Below are 15,259 nucleotides of genomic sequence, written 5' to 3'. Positions count from 1 at the left end.
TCCCTTTAAAGTTGTTATTTTAGCAGTTAGACAACCAGATTCTGAGAATTTAACTTGATAGACTGTAGATGAATAGAGCTTTTTGATTAAAAATAATAGTTGAGGATCGATGTTCAAAGTTTCAAGCTTTCTCCAAAGTAATTCTCTGGAAACTGAATTGAATGTGCCTTTTAAATCTATGAAGGCTGCATACAGTTATTTAGTACCCGATTTCATACATTTATCGACCAGAAAAGTTAAAAGAAAGCATTGGTCTGCAGTAGAGTTACCTTTCAAGATGCCAATTTATTCAGGACTAATTATCTGCTGGGAATGTATTCATGTTCTTAGCCGTCTTTCTAGGAATTTGGCATATAATTTGCCAATTATAGATAAAAGAGTAATTGGCCTGTAACATTCTGGGCAATTAGGATTTCTTTTTTTAAAATTACATGTCCCATCCAATGTTCCCTCTAAGCTGTGGAGTCTTGTGAGCAAAAATTCTACTTTGTGAGCTACTGGCATTAAAGTTGTGAGCGAGCGATTTGGCTACTGCATAAATTAACTTGTTCTGGAGCCATCCTTCCTGAGCTAAGACAAAAATGTATGAGCCAGAGGCTAAAAATCTGTGAGCTAGCTCGCACTAACTCAGCTTAGAGGGAACACTGGTCCCATCCTGTTGACTACATTGACTTGCACTGTGTAATCCGCCTTGAATCTCAGTGATAAAGGAGGACTATAAATAACTTCTGATAATTGCCCTAACACGTTGGCACTTTCCAGCTCTCTCGTTGGCTGTGCTGTGTGCTTTATCAGCCATTGGCCCACCAACCACCAATCAAGAGTACTTGTGTGCCATTGGCTGGGTGCTGGGTCCGCTCCTCTTCCCCGCCCACTGCCACCTCAGCCACTGTTCCCTGTCAGAATAAACTGCCAAAATGACTGTCTTTCCTGATGAAGACACTTCTCCTGCTTGGCTCCTGCGGGACTAACTTTTCCCTCAGTGGCTGTTGTTAGGCAACCAACCTTGGTTCTGTCAGTAAAAAGGCAAAGGAAGGAAGCCTTTTCCAGGCCTTTGTGGAGAACTCATTGGGCCCAGTCCTGACTAGGGTTCCAGCTCCAGGTTGGGAAATTCCCAGAGATTTGTGGTGGAGTCTACAGCAGACAGGGTTTTGAGAGGGAAGAGGCCTCAGCTGAATAGATGTCATAGAGTCCACCCTCCAAAGCAAGTTATTTTCTCCTGGGGAACCGTTGCTGCCATTCTCCAGGTGAGGGCTGGAGATCACTCAGAATCACAACTGCTCTCTGGATAGCAAAAATGACTGCTTTGCAGGATGGACTCTGTGTCATTTTTTCAAAGGTTGGTTAGATCCCACTCAAAGACATTGGGTGATTTCATGTAGCTTCCTATATTTTCTCATACAAGATAGTCTGTGAAAGCTGTAAAATGTATTCAATTCAATGAAAAGAAGTGTTTTCTGTGATGGAAAACTGTTATGCCTGTAGGAGTCTACAGTTGCTTTTCGCTTCCCCATCCCCCGGGCTGTTCTTTACTGCATCACTTCAAGTGCACAGAAGGGTAGATGAAGTTTGCAGGTGTATCTCATTTTAAGAATTATCTCTTATTTAAATGGTTGCCTTTTATTCTGAGAAGTTATTTTTAATTCTGTTCAAAGGCTCTTTCACAAATCTGCAGTTCCTCCCTTTTCATCAGTCTGTTTGCTGATGTTAACGTTAGTGGGTTTTTATATGTCGTTTCATTCATTAAATAGGAGCCACTGAATGGAGGCTCTGAATGAACTCCTCTTCTGGGGAGTATTTCTTTGAACTTTTGTCTCTTCCAGTGTCTTTTGTATGGAAGTGGGTAGTACCTTGGTGTAGATGGGTAGATAGATAAATTGTTTGTATAGAACTGTATGCAATTTTTTTACTGTCTTTATTTTATAATCCTGTAGTGCCGGTTACTAGTATCCCCAGGTAGCAGATGGAAAACTAATACTAAGAAATATTAACTAGCCCCAGGATGTGTATTCCTAAATTCTTGATGCTGAGCCTATTTGTTCCCCTCCTGCTTTGGTTTTTTTTCCCTTGTTCCCTTTCACTTGCAGTTCCCTCTTTTTTCCTACCGTTCCAGTTTACCACCATTATTTCTCTTTGGCTATATTCAATGCTTTGCCAATTGCAGAACTCTTCACAGGATTCTCCAGTCACCCACATGAACAAAGGTTTTGTCCTTGTGATAGGGTTGCCAAGTCGTTTATACTCACCGGCGGGGGACTGTCCCTGGGCTCCGGGAGTCGCTGTGGGACGTGCGCGGGCAAAGCGCGCGTGCGCCGCCTGCACGTCACAGGAAGTGACGCACGACGTAGAGCACGTCGGGGCCACGCCCCCAACGTGCTCTACGTGGTTGCGTCACCTCCAGTGATGCAGCCATGCTGCACTTCAGGGGGCGGGGTTCCCCCCGGGGCCCGATTCCGCAGTGGCGGAAATCGGGCCTCCAAAGCATGGGTTTACCTGCCCCCCACCCCCACTTGGCAGCCCTACCTTGTGACTATCAATCTTCAGAAACTGTCCAACATTTTCTTCTTCTCTTGTAGGCTATGTGTGGAGTTGAGAGCGTGTTTGCATACTCCCCTATTAGTGTCCTTCCCCAGAGTCATTCCAGAGGTTATCATTTACTTAATCTTCTGTCAAACAATGACAGAGATGTCAGCCTGACAGTTGCCAACTACATATAGTTATTTAAAACCAGGCCCAATTATTACTCTGCAATCCTTGCCTTCTGTTTCACTTAAGAGTGGTTTGTAATTTTATCTCTGTGTTAATCTTTTGTGGGTAGTGTAATTTTGGAAACTACAGGGATATTTAGCTGGGGGGGGGGCTGATTTTATATTTGATCTTAAATGATGTCTCCCCCCCATTTTATATAGTCTACAAACCTATGGGCTGCATAGATGTATCTATGAATAAGGACTGTGCATTCCTAATTTAGAACAAGAACATGAGAAGAGCCCCACTGGATTATACCCATGGTCCACCTAGTCCAGAGTCCTGCCTCACACAGTGGCCAACCAGTTACTCTGGAGGGCCAAAAACAGCCTGGGGTCAATGATTTCCTGTGGTATTCATAATACTGTCTCTGAAGATGGAGCTTCCCTTTAGTCACCATGGCTAGAAGCCACTGATAGACCTATCTTCCATGAGTCTGTCTAATCCCCTTTTAAAGCCCTCGAAGCCTGTAGCTATAGTAGGCTGACATTTTTTCATCTGCGTCAGGCTCAGCAATTGGCCCCTTTATTGTCACCCTCCCCCCGCCCTAGCCATGGTAATCCATGCATTGATCACCTCCAGGCTAGACTACTGCAATTCTCTCTACACTGGTCTGTCCTTGAGACTGACCCGGAAGCTCTAACTGGTCCAGAATGTGGCAGCGCAAGTCCTGATGGGTACATCACAGATGGCACATATACATCTGGTGCTGTGCCAGCTATCCTGGCTCCCAGTGGAATACTGAGGCAAGTTTAAGGTTCTGGTATTGACCTATAAGGCCTTGAGCAGTCAGGGACCAATGTTATCTATGGGACTGTCTCCTCTGTTATGTTCCTGGGAGAGTGTTGCACTCTTCAAATAGTAACCTACTGGTGATCCCTGGCCCCAAAGGCATCTGGCTGTCTTCAGCCAGGGCCTCTTTGGTCCTGGCCCCAACCTGGTGGAACTCTCTGCCGAATACCAGCAGGGCCCTGTGAGACCTTATGGAGTTCTGCAGGGCCTGCAAGGGTGAGATGTTCCACCAGGCCTTTGGTTGAGGACAGCAATGGTCTTTCATCTTGGCTGGCACCCTCTTCCTCTCTCTACATTTTCCTTCCCCCTTCCCCCTTGCCCGTGAAGTGACTGGCAATCTGAAATTGGATTAATTTGTTCGCCATCTGTTTTAAAATGTGTTGTTTGATTTTAATTGTTTTATATAGTGAATGTTTTTATTCATATTGTACGTCACCCAGAGCCCTGCAGTAGCAAGGATTGGGCGATTAATAAATTTAATTAAGCAACAAAAATTATTCTTGGTGGCCTCTCATTTTCTTTTGATGCCCCTCCCCCCACGTCCCCCCTTTCAGGTTGTCCCTTGCTTTGTGGCTGTTAGAAATCATCAAGGACCAAGCAAATTTCAGAGCGTCTTTCTTAAGCCAAGATGCCATTCAAAGCAGGACTAGAATTAACTGAGTTGCAGAACATGACGGTCCCAGAGGATGACAACATCAGCAATGATTCCAATGATTTCACAGAAGTAGAAAATGGCCAGATGAATAGGTGAGTACTTTTCCATTGCTCCAATTTTACCATGTGAAAAGACACTGATTTAAAAACAGCATCTCCAACTTGAAACATGACTGATGAATTATTCATGTCTGAGTCATGCCCCATCAGAAGATGTAAGTTGGATTTTATACTTGTCCTGTATTGGGCATCAGCGGTTATAGTGCAGGATGCATAGACTACCAATTTAAAAGCCAATATTGCTTAATACAAAGGTATAAACATATTATGTAACCAAAAAGTCAGCATTTAAAAATGACTGGTCATTCAAAACACAAAGTCAAATCAAATAATGACATTAGACATCTGGAAAATATTTGGACCACAGAAAATTTCCACTGATGTCAGGGGAGAAATTTGTGCCAATTCCCCCATCCCTCAGCTGACTCTGCTGTTGTGCTGTTTCTGGAGGTCTTTGTCCCCCCGGGACTTTCATTTAGGAGGACAAAGTTTGAGTCCAGTGGCACCTTTAAGACCAAGAAATTTTTATTCAAGGTATAGCTTTTGTGTGCAAGCATACTTCTTCATTTTAGGCTGCAACAGGAGAGGAAAGCTGGAGATACCCTGATCCATGGACAGAAGTTCCTTCTTTCCACAGAGATTTTGAATAGGATCCAACTTGTGATGTAAATTTTGATGCCTCAGGCATCTGATGATGGTCTGGGGCAACCCAGACATTCATAGCTATCTAGCCCAAGAGGGCTGCTGAGTTAAGTGCACTGCAATTACAAGAATACTGATAATGTGTTGGAAACCATAAATCCATCCTGCTAGTGGGGCCACAATCTTCCAGTAGAAGGCTGTTGGAAGTGCCTTTTGTATCTGGGGTAGACCCTTTGGTCAGAGGAAAGTGCCTCCTAATGGAATGGATCTATGGGATCCAGCTCTGTGTTGCTTCTGAACTAGAAAAGATCCAAAATACTTCTGCTAGTATCTTTTTCATAGGGCTTAACTAGAAGTAACATCAGGAGATGTGTGGATGTATGTAAATAGCCACAGTACTTCAAAATGAAGCAGCAGCACAAGATGAGGGGACTAACCTATTTTTCACTTTTTCCAGTTTTAGAATCTTAGTTCCACCCCGGCTGATTTTTTGACCAATGGGAAAAAATATACAGGAGCTGTAGGTTTCTTCTGTAAGGCAAATAGCAGGGGAGGGGTAAACTGAGACTAAGAGTACAGTGTGGGGAAAAGGTCAAACCCCTTTCTCACACATGCCAAATTTTCAGTCTGTGGGAGCACCACAGATGCTCCATTCACAGATATCCTGTTGTCATATCAAAAGTCTTTCAATTCTATATGGAGAAGAATGTAGCCAGAATTCATGTTGCACAGAATTTTAAATTATATTTATTTTTCGTTCATACCCCACTTTTTCTCCCCAGTGGAGAACTAAAGAAACTTAACACCTTTCTACCCTCCTCCACCTTATCCTCACAACAACAACCTGGTGAGGTAGGTTACTCTGAGTGATTGGCTGAAGGTATGGCAGACTGGAGATTCGAACCTAGGTCACCCAGATCCTCAGACCACTATGCCACACCAACTGTACCTCATGAAGCTGGTTATGTGGTGTTTTAATACCCTTGGTATGCAACAGATTCATTAAACCCATTTCATGCTACAACAAGGCCAACCCCATTCCCTACCGGACACCAAGCTCTGCATCCTCATTTGGAGATCACCTTCTGTTCTGCAGCAGCAGCCGCAGCACATCAGAACCTCTGCATTCCTGAAGAACATGTAATACAGCCAGCCTAGGGTGGTGCTTCTTCAGAATAGAAAAATATGTCTTAAGTAAGACCATTGGACCATACAGCTTAAGACCGTCTTGCTCCGACTGGCAGTGGTTTTCTAAGGCCTCAAGCATTAATCAGTGGTTGAACTTGGGACCTTCTGCATGTGCTCTAACTCTGTCATGGTCATTCCCCTGGTTTATTGGAGTGAGTCTGTATGTTTGAATGTTCCACCATAGCAAAAATTCTCTGCCTATAAAAACTTAGAACATCAGCAAGAAGGGATAAAGCCTCGACTTTTCTTTAATAAGCTAGTTTTCGGCACGTAACCAGGCTATTAAAAAAAATAGAGAGGGGGGCATTCAGCATCCATTCCTCCACCTGCAGGCTGAAGTGATCCCAGGAGGTGTCATGCTATTTATTGCATTGGAGGCAAGCAAACTAAAAGCTAAATAGGTCAAATCTTTATTTGGTTTGTTTTGAGTCAGAATAAAAAGCTCTCTTTTCAGTACAGTTTTCTCTGTGTGTACACCTTGTGGCTTTCATGACTTTAATAATCATGATGTATAATCTTTGTGTTTTAATTGCTAGAGTAAGCTGGTTACTGTAACCTCAGATAGAAAGTGTACAGCTAACATCAACTATATGAATAGTTCTGTTTCCTTCAGCAAGGGGACTGTAGGCTTGGAAATGAAACTGTATCTCATGCTATGATATGTCTTAGTTTTAGCAGCCTGAAGAATTTACTATTTTAAAAATCTGAATGGGATCTCATGACTCATTTCAGCTAAGTTGTATCCACTGACTTCCTTCTGCAAAAGCCCTGTGAAGACAACCCATCTATGCATTGACTCAGAGTGTGGGGAGGAGGGAGCACAGGTATGCCTCCCTGTGATTGCCAAGTCATCTCCACAGTATGGATGTGTGGAAGAAGTGCCTGTGCATACACCCCCTTCCTCTGATCAGCAGCACTGTTTTCCTACTGTTGCTGAACATGGGGAGGGGGCATCATGTGGGCATTTCCTTTCCGCATTTGTACCATGCAGAGAGTCACATAGACACGTGTGCCCGCTCTCCCTCCCCATGTGGTGAGTCAACATGGTGAAGGGCTGTGTTTACTATGGTGTTTAAACCACTCGGTCTTAAGACTTGTCCCATTGGTCTCAGTGAAAAAGTGTTTACACCTACTAAAATAAAGAAGGCTTTCAAGTGGTTTGTTTTATTTCCCCTCAGTCTTTACGAGAACCTGGGGTTACCCAAAGAAACCTTACCAAAGAAACCTTGCCAAATCATTTAGGTAGTCATGTTCAGAAATTACTCTGGGAAGCCCTTTCTTGTATAACTACAATGAGGGAGCTGGGTCCTTACAGTTGTATATTTGTGAGCTGATCCCCTATATCTTATTTCAGACAATAGTCTGTTTTGACTATTTTTCTGTAGTGTTTTCTTGGGTACAGCCAGTTTGGTGTAGTGGTTAAGTGTGCGGACTCTAATCTGGGAGAACCGGGTTTGATTCCCCACTCCTCCACTTGCACCTGGCTGGATGACCTTGGGCAAGCCATAGTTCTGATAAGAGCTGTTCTTGAAAAAAGAGCAGTTTCTGTCAGAGCTCTCTCAGCCCCACCTACCTCATGGGGTGTCTGTTGTGGGGAGGGGAAGGGAAAGGAGTTTGTAAGCCACTCTGACACACCTTTGGGTAGTGAAGGGCGGGGTATAAATCCAATCTCTTCTCTTTTTCTACCATCTCCTTCCACATCTGCATTATTCACATACATTCATTCTGTCTCCTTCTGTATTGGAACAATAAGCACCAATATAGAACAAGTGTCAAACTAAACTAAATAACAATTACAGGTCAAAAATATCATAAATGCTTTCTCTTGCGGAAATAAAAATCCTGCTGTGGTATTTCTTTTCAGCAAGTTCATTTCTGACCGCGAAAGCAGAAGAAGCTTAACCAACAGCCATTTGGAAAAGAAGAAATGTGATGAATATGTAGGTTCTCCTCCTTTTACTTATTTATTCATGACCTGCTTTTTTCCCCACTGGGGACCCAAAGTAGCTTTAAAAATACAAATGTACAGTCCAAACAGACAGACGCAAACAGCACAGTACACCATGCCCTGGCGTGGATCTGCTGGCATGGTGCATTAACTGCCACAGGTGATTGACTAAGAGTCCTTTAACTCCTTGCTAAAGGCTCACATCTTTGGCCGTGCCCCAGCTTTAATACTTGCAACAGGAAGGGAAACAGAAGCTCAGCCCAGACTTACGCAGCTGGCAGATTTGTGCTCAAGATGCCTTTCTCTTCCTTCTCTTATAGACATTCTCTGTAAATCTAGTTTTCATGTGCAAGGTGCTCTAGGGTCTTCTTCCCAGGTAGGAAATACGGCATTCACTTTAATTTGAAGGACAGCTTATTACTAGCATTTTCACTGAAGTGAATTTGTTTCTTTAATGTTGCTGGTTTGTTTGCACCATTTCTACCACTGCTTTTTATCACCACAAAATAAAACCATATCAGAATTAAAAATGATATCAGAGAACAAACAGCAGGGAAAATGACCACCAACACAGCCATAGAATATTTGAGTTACATTCTCCAGGGCCCAGCAGAGTAAAAAATATGTCTTCACTTGTCTTGGAAATGAGGCAAATGCAGAGGACCGATGAGCCTCCTGGGGGAGATGTACAACTTTAGGGCAACCACTAAAAAGACCGTGCTGCTCTCATGGTAATCCTACATCTACCTGAGATGGTACCTTTGGCAGAATGTCAGTGTCAGATATTCAAGAGTGGGAGGACACACAACTTTAAACAAAGAAGCTCCTATTCATAGAAGAGCTCCATGTGTGTACCAGAGCTTTGAATTGTGTAGTGGATGCACAGATTAGTGCTGTAAGAAGTTGAAAGCCTGACCAATTAGTTCAAGAAGAAAGGCTGAAATTCCCCTGGAGAGCAGCAGCAGAGTCCTTACAGTGTGGTGGTGGTTGTGTTTTTTTATCACTTGCCTGATGCATACATATCAGTACACCTGCAAGTGGTCCTTGTGTGGGTCTTTTAAAGAATAAGTATCTGGAGCTTGCCCATAGGGAAATAAATCTTAAATTCTTATTATTGCTCTTGCTGCATTCATGTCCATATTTCTGCTCCTCTTAACTGAACTCCTGGAGGCAAATACTCTAATATCAGACTCCAAATACATCTTGGAAACTGAGCATATGAATGGAAAATAAGCATGGAATGCTTCTCAAGATAAGCATCAGATATATAACCTGCGATTGAAAATAATATGCTGTGAACTTATACGAAGGATATGTTTTGTTCAATCTTTACAGATTCCAGGCACAACTTCATTGGGAATGTCTGTTTTCAATCTCAGCAATGCCATCATGGGCAGTGGGATATTAGGACTCGCCTTTGCATTGGCCAACACAGGAATTGTGCTCTTTTTGTAAGTAGTACATGTGGATGGTGTCTCTTTCACTTTGACAAAAACCCTGTTCACAGGTTACAGTGAATGCATGTATAATCTGTGATTAGTGTACACTGGATTTTCCTTTATATGTGTGCTGAGTAATTCTTATGTTACATTTAATGCACGTGCAGTAGAGCATGTGATTTACACCCCCACATTTATTGATCTCCTGTTTCATTTGTAAAGTGAATGCTCTTTGGCTCTTACAGAATGTATGTGCATTCATTGTAACTTGTCAACAGGGCAGTAAAAATTATTCATTTGAAGCTGAGGTAGATGTTTGGACTATATGGCTGTTTTGTTTTAATAAATGTAGTAGGCTATATATATGCAACTCAAGAGGTAATTATTAATGTTCAGTATACTTGTTCAGACATCCAAACATTGATATCTAGACTACTTTTTTTCACTGTATTTTTACATAGTAGGTTCTATAGTACTTCCACGGTTTGATCCCTTGAATCATTACACATGGAAAAGAATCTGAAGCAAGGGAGCATTTTCCCTGCTTTGGTGCATCTTCCTATATTTTGATTGCAACAAATATAATGAGGTATCATTGGAAATGTCTGTGGGGACACACCTTAATTCTAGAATTTTCAGCCTTTATTTTTCAGATGTTGAATTATTATAATTGTGATGGAATGGGCCTTTTTTGGCCTGCAGGCCCTGTTCCACCCTGCCCTCCAAGGTTTTCCCAACACCTGGAGAGGCTTTTTTTCTTTCCAGTAACCAGCTGCCACCACCTGACCTTTGAAGGAATTGCCCACTGAGAAGGTCAGGACTCCCAGCTTCCCTTCCAAGTTCTGAGGCCTTGCCTCTGTGCCTCCTGCTGCCCAGCACCTATTCACCATGGGGACTGTTTCTTGCCTTGTGCGCCCCTGGAGGAATAACAACTTGCCAGCTGACTGCCTTCCCCTGGTGCTTCTTTTAAAATAGTGTGTCCAAGATGGTGGAGGTCTGTCTGGTACAGAGAACCACTGCAAGCATCAGAAGTTGTAAAGTATTTATTAAAAAGAAAATGTTCACAAGCATACTTTTAGCACAGCACCAGATTGAGCAAGGGATTAAAAAAAATGGGAAAAACGCAATTCCTCTGTCCCTCTCTCCATACGTGCCCTATCAGATGTTAAAATATAGTACAAGCTCCTAGGCTTAGGAAGTTACGGATCTCTACAGAGTCACCGTTACCTTGAAACTTCCTTCAGCTGTCCAGACAATCACATGGCTAATGGCCGCTTCCTCTAGACCTCAGTTAGGAGTTCTGTCTGCCTCGATGGAATCACCACACACAAAAAAAACCCTTCCTCCTTGCTTCCAGGAATTTGATCTCTCCCCCCCACCCGACCTGGTCAGGCCAGGTCAAAGAAGCTTTTCCTGAAGTCGACAGAAGTTTTATCCTGAAGTCTTTCTAGTCTTCATTCCTCCAAAACTCTGTTCCCTGCTGAGGTGGGGAGCTTGACCGTCCCATTGCCTAGATCCATTAGAATTTGTATGAAAGTGTGCTGAGGTAAGTCTGGGAAGCAATTGAACTGACTTCCTCCCTTCCCTCCTGTTCTCTGCCCAGACAGGGAGAAAAACTTTTAAAACTCAGAGTGAAGGTTTTGCTCATTTCAAACCTCCAAAGAAAAAAAATGCATTTCTTCACAATAATCATAAACATCATTATAAGAAAGGTGACTAGCACGTATGTCTGTTGAACTAGTGGTTAGAAACATGCTATTAAGTTACACAGTTCTGATAGTATCTCATGGCCCTCTCCTCTTAGAAGATGAGATTCATGTGATAATACATTAAAGCACTCCATTTAAAAATAGGGCACTTCAGAGAGTGAAATCCGTAAAGTCGATCATCTAATTCTGAGCCAGTAGTTGTTTCAGGCTTGTGAATCCTAAGAAAAATAAGAGCTGTCTACTTTTATCTTACTTGTAAGAAAGTATCCTTAGGACAGAAGCCTTCATAGTTTACAACACTGACATATGGAATTGTATCCTACTATATGTGGGGTCCATTATTTAACCATAGTGTTCGATGGGACTTGTTTATAAAAACATACGGGTAATATAAATCATAGTGTTCGATGGGACTTGTTTATAAAAACATACGGGTAATATAAATCTGATGAAGAATCAATAGAATGTTGTGTATGAAAAATGGTAGCTTCCTGGTGTCAGAAAGGGTCCAAACTGAGGGGTTCTCAGATTTTTGTAAAGGGATTTTGTCTTTGTGCAGGACCTACTAGTCAGTACTCCAGTTTGACCAGTAAATTATACATCTGTTAGCCTTACAATGAACGCTGTATTGTCCTCAGCACTCATTGCTGGCATTTTGGTAGCCAACCCATAAGAGCGCCAGAGGAGATGGTACGTCCCAACTCATTGTTTAAGAATCCCTTTCTGAACTGAAATATGTTGGTTCTTCATCAGTGGTCCTCCATAAGCAACAGAAGGTTGAATTGCATGAAGACAAATTTATGATTAAATTTCTGTACGTATTTAAAGCACTGTCTATTTCAGTCTTTTAGAAGTGCCAAAGAGTGAAAAAGAACATGGCAGTGACTCCACAGTCTTAAAAAAAACCAAAACCCTCTGTGAGGCAGTTTTTTAGCCTCCGAGAAAAGGAGGTCTCTTGTAAACCAGACACATTTTATAGATTTAAAATGGACCAGGGCCACACAAACACACACAAAAATGCATAAAAATAGCTGACACTCCAGAAAGAGGTATTTCATGTTTTTAAATGGATGAGATTTTTCAAACTGTTTACATTCCACGTAATATTAATGCGATCATTCAGGGAGAAAGAGAGGCTCTGCAATCCTCTGCACATTTATTTATGAAGTTAAGTCCATTTGAACTTGGTGGAACTCACTGCTCAGTAAAGTTATGTAATAGAAAGGGACATCAGGAGAACAGACCACATTGAAATGCATCACTTTGCTCTTGTGTAATTTCCATTCAGGGCAGTGGACCTTGTGCTGGAGCAACTTCTGGTTCATGCCTTACATGTGAAGCGAGTTGAACTACTGTACTAGTACAAGTTTGGCCTTGAATTGACTACTCAATACATAGATTTGTTGCTAAGTATCTAATGAGAACTCTGAGTATCACGAAGGAAGAAGTAACTGCGTCAGTCTCAAGGATAATCCTTAATATCCCTATGTGGGCTGGAGAGGTGTTTTGTTTTTGTTTTACATGGTAACTAAAAATCTTTGTTTCTCCAGTCTAGCTGTGGTTACACTGTTTAAATATTGCACTGGATCCTGGGTCTTACATTACCATATATGAGATGAAATGAATTTTTTAAAGAGTTTGTTAATCTGAGTTATGATCATCTCTGGAATCACAGAATAAGACCACATGGTGTGCAAGTCTAACAGAGAATTCGGGAAGGGATTCTGAGTTTAGTGTGCTAAAGTGCTGTGAATTCTTGGGCCTTTTTAAGGTGCAGCGTGCTCTGCTCCCATCCCCGCCCCCCCAGGAAACTCAGGCTACTTTGAAGTAGTTTTCTGTTATGAAGAAGTGGGCAAGTGAGACTCTGATCCAAAGCTACTTTGGTGGTAGGCCACTTGGAATGGGGTGGAGCTGAGTCAAGTGTAAAACACCCAGGAAATTTATATGCTACTGCTCTACCACTTAAACTACTTAGGCCCTGTTCATACGAGGCGTTTTGGGCCGGGAGGGGGACGGAACGGGGGCGAAGCAAACGGGGGCAATCCCACGGCAACATCTGGGAATCATTGCCTGCCCGTCCCTGATCCGTCCCTACCGCCGAAAACGCGCACTAAAAAAGAACCACCTACCTAGGTGGTTCTTTCCAGTAGAGCACCTCAAGCCAGGCCGTGGGATCGGCCGGCGCGTCCTTGCGCCGGCGCATCCCGGCCCCCAGGCGTACTGCGCATGCTCCCCCTCCCATCCAACTCTTCCTCCCCGGCATCTGATCGTGTTGGGGAGCGTTGCGCCGCGGCTCGGGGATCCGTGGGATCCCGCCGCGGCGTCTCAACTTTGGTGCGGCTCAGATTAGCCGCAGTTCAGCTGTCCTTTTCCCTGCCGTGTGGCAGAGACCACAGTCTTTCTGCCCCTCTGTAGTGGTATCATGATTAAGAGTGGTGGACTCTAATCTGGAGAAGTGGGTTTGATTCCCCACTCTTCCAACTGAAGACCTTGGACCTGTCAGAGTTCCCTGAAAACTCTCTCAGCCCCACCTATCTCACAGGATGCCTGTTGTGGGGAGAGGAAAAGAATGTGACTGTTTGCCTCTTCGAGAGGTAGAGAAAAGCAGGGTATAAAAACCTGCTCTTCTTATTGTCGTTTCCTAAGCTTAGGTGGTAGGAGGAAGGGAGGGAGGGCTTCCTATGTTCTCTTGCCTCATGCACTCCTGTTTTCTCCTCATTGCACCCTTTCAATCATGTCTGCCCCAAACCACTCAGCTTAGGGGAAGTGGGGAGAGCAAAGGCTGTAGCAAGAAAAGTAGGTGAAGGCTCCCTGTGCTTGGTCTCTTTGCCCCTTCAAACTGTTTTACGAAATAAACGGGCTAGTCAAGACCTCTTAGATTGACCTCCATAATTCAAGACATAAAAGCAGGTGATCCTCAGAAAACAGGCTGCAGAGGAAATAGCTCTAGGTTAGGCCCCAAAGGGAAAGGATATTTCTCAGGGTCCGAAGTGGGAAGACAAGGGGAGATTTACTCCATTACTAAGAATGGTATGGGGGCAGAGGCTGAGGTCCTTTTTATTTGATGTAAATCGGCAGGTAAGTGTTGTCATAGCTCTTTTCATAAATATAGCCATCTCCTGATGTCCGCACACCACATTGCCATTGAAGGCACAGATACAGTTGCTAGTTGAAATGTTGACAACTCTATAAGCGTGCTACAGTAAGAGAAGGGGGAGGGCGGCTTCCAAATAATATTTTACAAGTTAAAATAGAAGTAAATATCCACCAAATGATGTTCAACCTAAGACTGTATTATTTATATATTTATACCTCACCTTTTCTCCTGAATTGGGATGTAAAACATAAGAACATAAGAGATGCCAATGTTGGATCAGGCCAAAGGCCCATCCAGTTCAACACTCTGTATCACACAGTGGCCAGAAATACCAGTGCCATCAGGAGGTCCACCAGTGGGGCCAGGACATTAGAAGCCATCCCACTGTTGACCGCCCAAGCACCAAGATGACAGAGCATCACTTGCCCCAGAGTCCCTATCTATACCTTGTGGCTAATAGCCACTGATGGACCTCTGCTCTATATGATTATCTAATTCCCTTTTGAAGCCGTCCATGCTTGTAGCCGCCACCACTTCCTGTGGCAGTGAATTCCAAGTGTTAATCACTCTTTGGGTGAAGAAGTACTTCCTTTTATCTGTTCTAACCCGACCGCTCAGCAATTTCATGGAGTGCCCACGAGTTCTTGTATTGTGAGAAAGGGAGAAAAGTACCTCTTTCTCTACCTGCTCTTTCCCATGCATCATATATTCTAATAGCCAACAGAGGGCGCCGTGCGGATACTTAGACTGAGGGAAAGGAAGCTCCGTGGGCCTCAGAAGCTTCTCCTACATACCCAGCATGCTTCCATTATGTGCACAAAAATCGAAAAAGTGAGAAAATAGCTCCAGGGATGACTGAATTCCCCCTAAAACCCTTTGGGCTCTGCTTCAGACACCAAAGGTGAGAGAGAGGTTAGAATGTTCAGGGGGGGGGAGAAGAGGCTTCTAACCGGCTCTGTGAGTCAAAGGGTGTGGGGGAAGG

The 15,259-nt window shown here is 43.4% G+C and overlaps 1 protein-coding gene across 1 annotated transcript in view; it reads left to right on the top strand.

Moving 5' to 3' along the window:
* Window positions 1-4,168: 4,168 nt before the first annotated feature.
* Window positions 4,169-15,259, top strand: part of SLC38A1 (solute carrier family 38 member 1) — a 44,866-nt gene continuing 33,775 nt past the window's right edge. Inside the window, exons 1-3 of the mRNA XM_015409775.1 lie at window positions 4,169-4,287; window positions 7,949-8,024; window positions 9,368-9,483. Coding sequence (XP_015265261.1) covers window positions 4,169-4,287; window positions 7,949-8,024; window positions 9,368-9,483 — 311 coding nt within the window. The remainder of the gene's footprint in view (window positions 4,288-7,948; window positions 8,025-9,367; window positions 9,484-15,259) is intronic.

Source organism: Gekko japonicus, unplaced genomic scaffold (assembly GCF_001447785.1).
Source record: "Gekko japonicus isolate JY-2015 unplaced genomic scaffold, Gekko_japonicus_V1.1 scaffold4, whole genome shotgun sequence".
Classification (NCBI taxonomy): domain Eukaryota; kingdom Metazoa; phylum Chordata; class Lepidosauria; order Squamata; family Gekkonidae; genus Gekko; species Gekko japonicus.
This window is presented reverse-complemented; position numbering and strand designations above follow the sequence as displayed.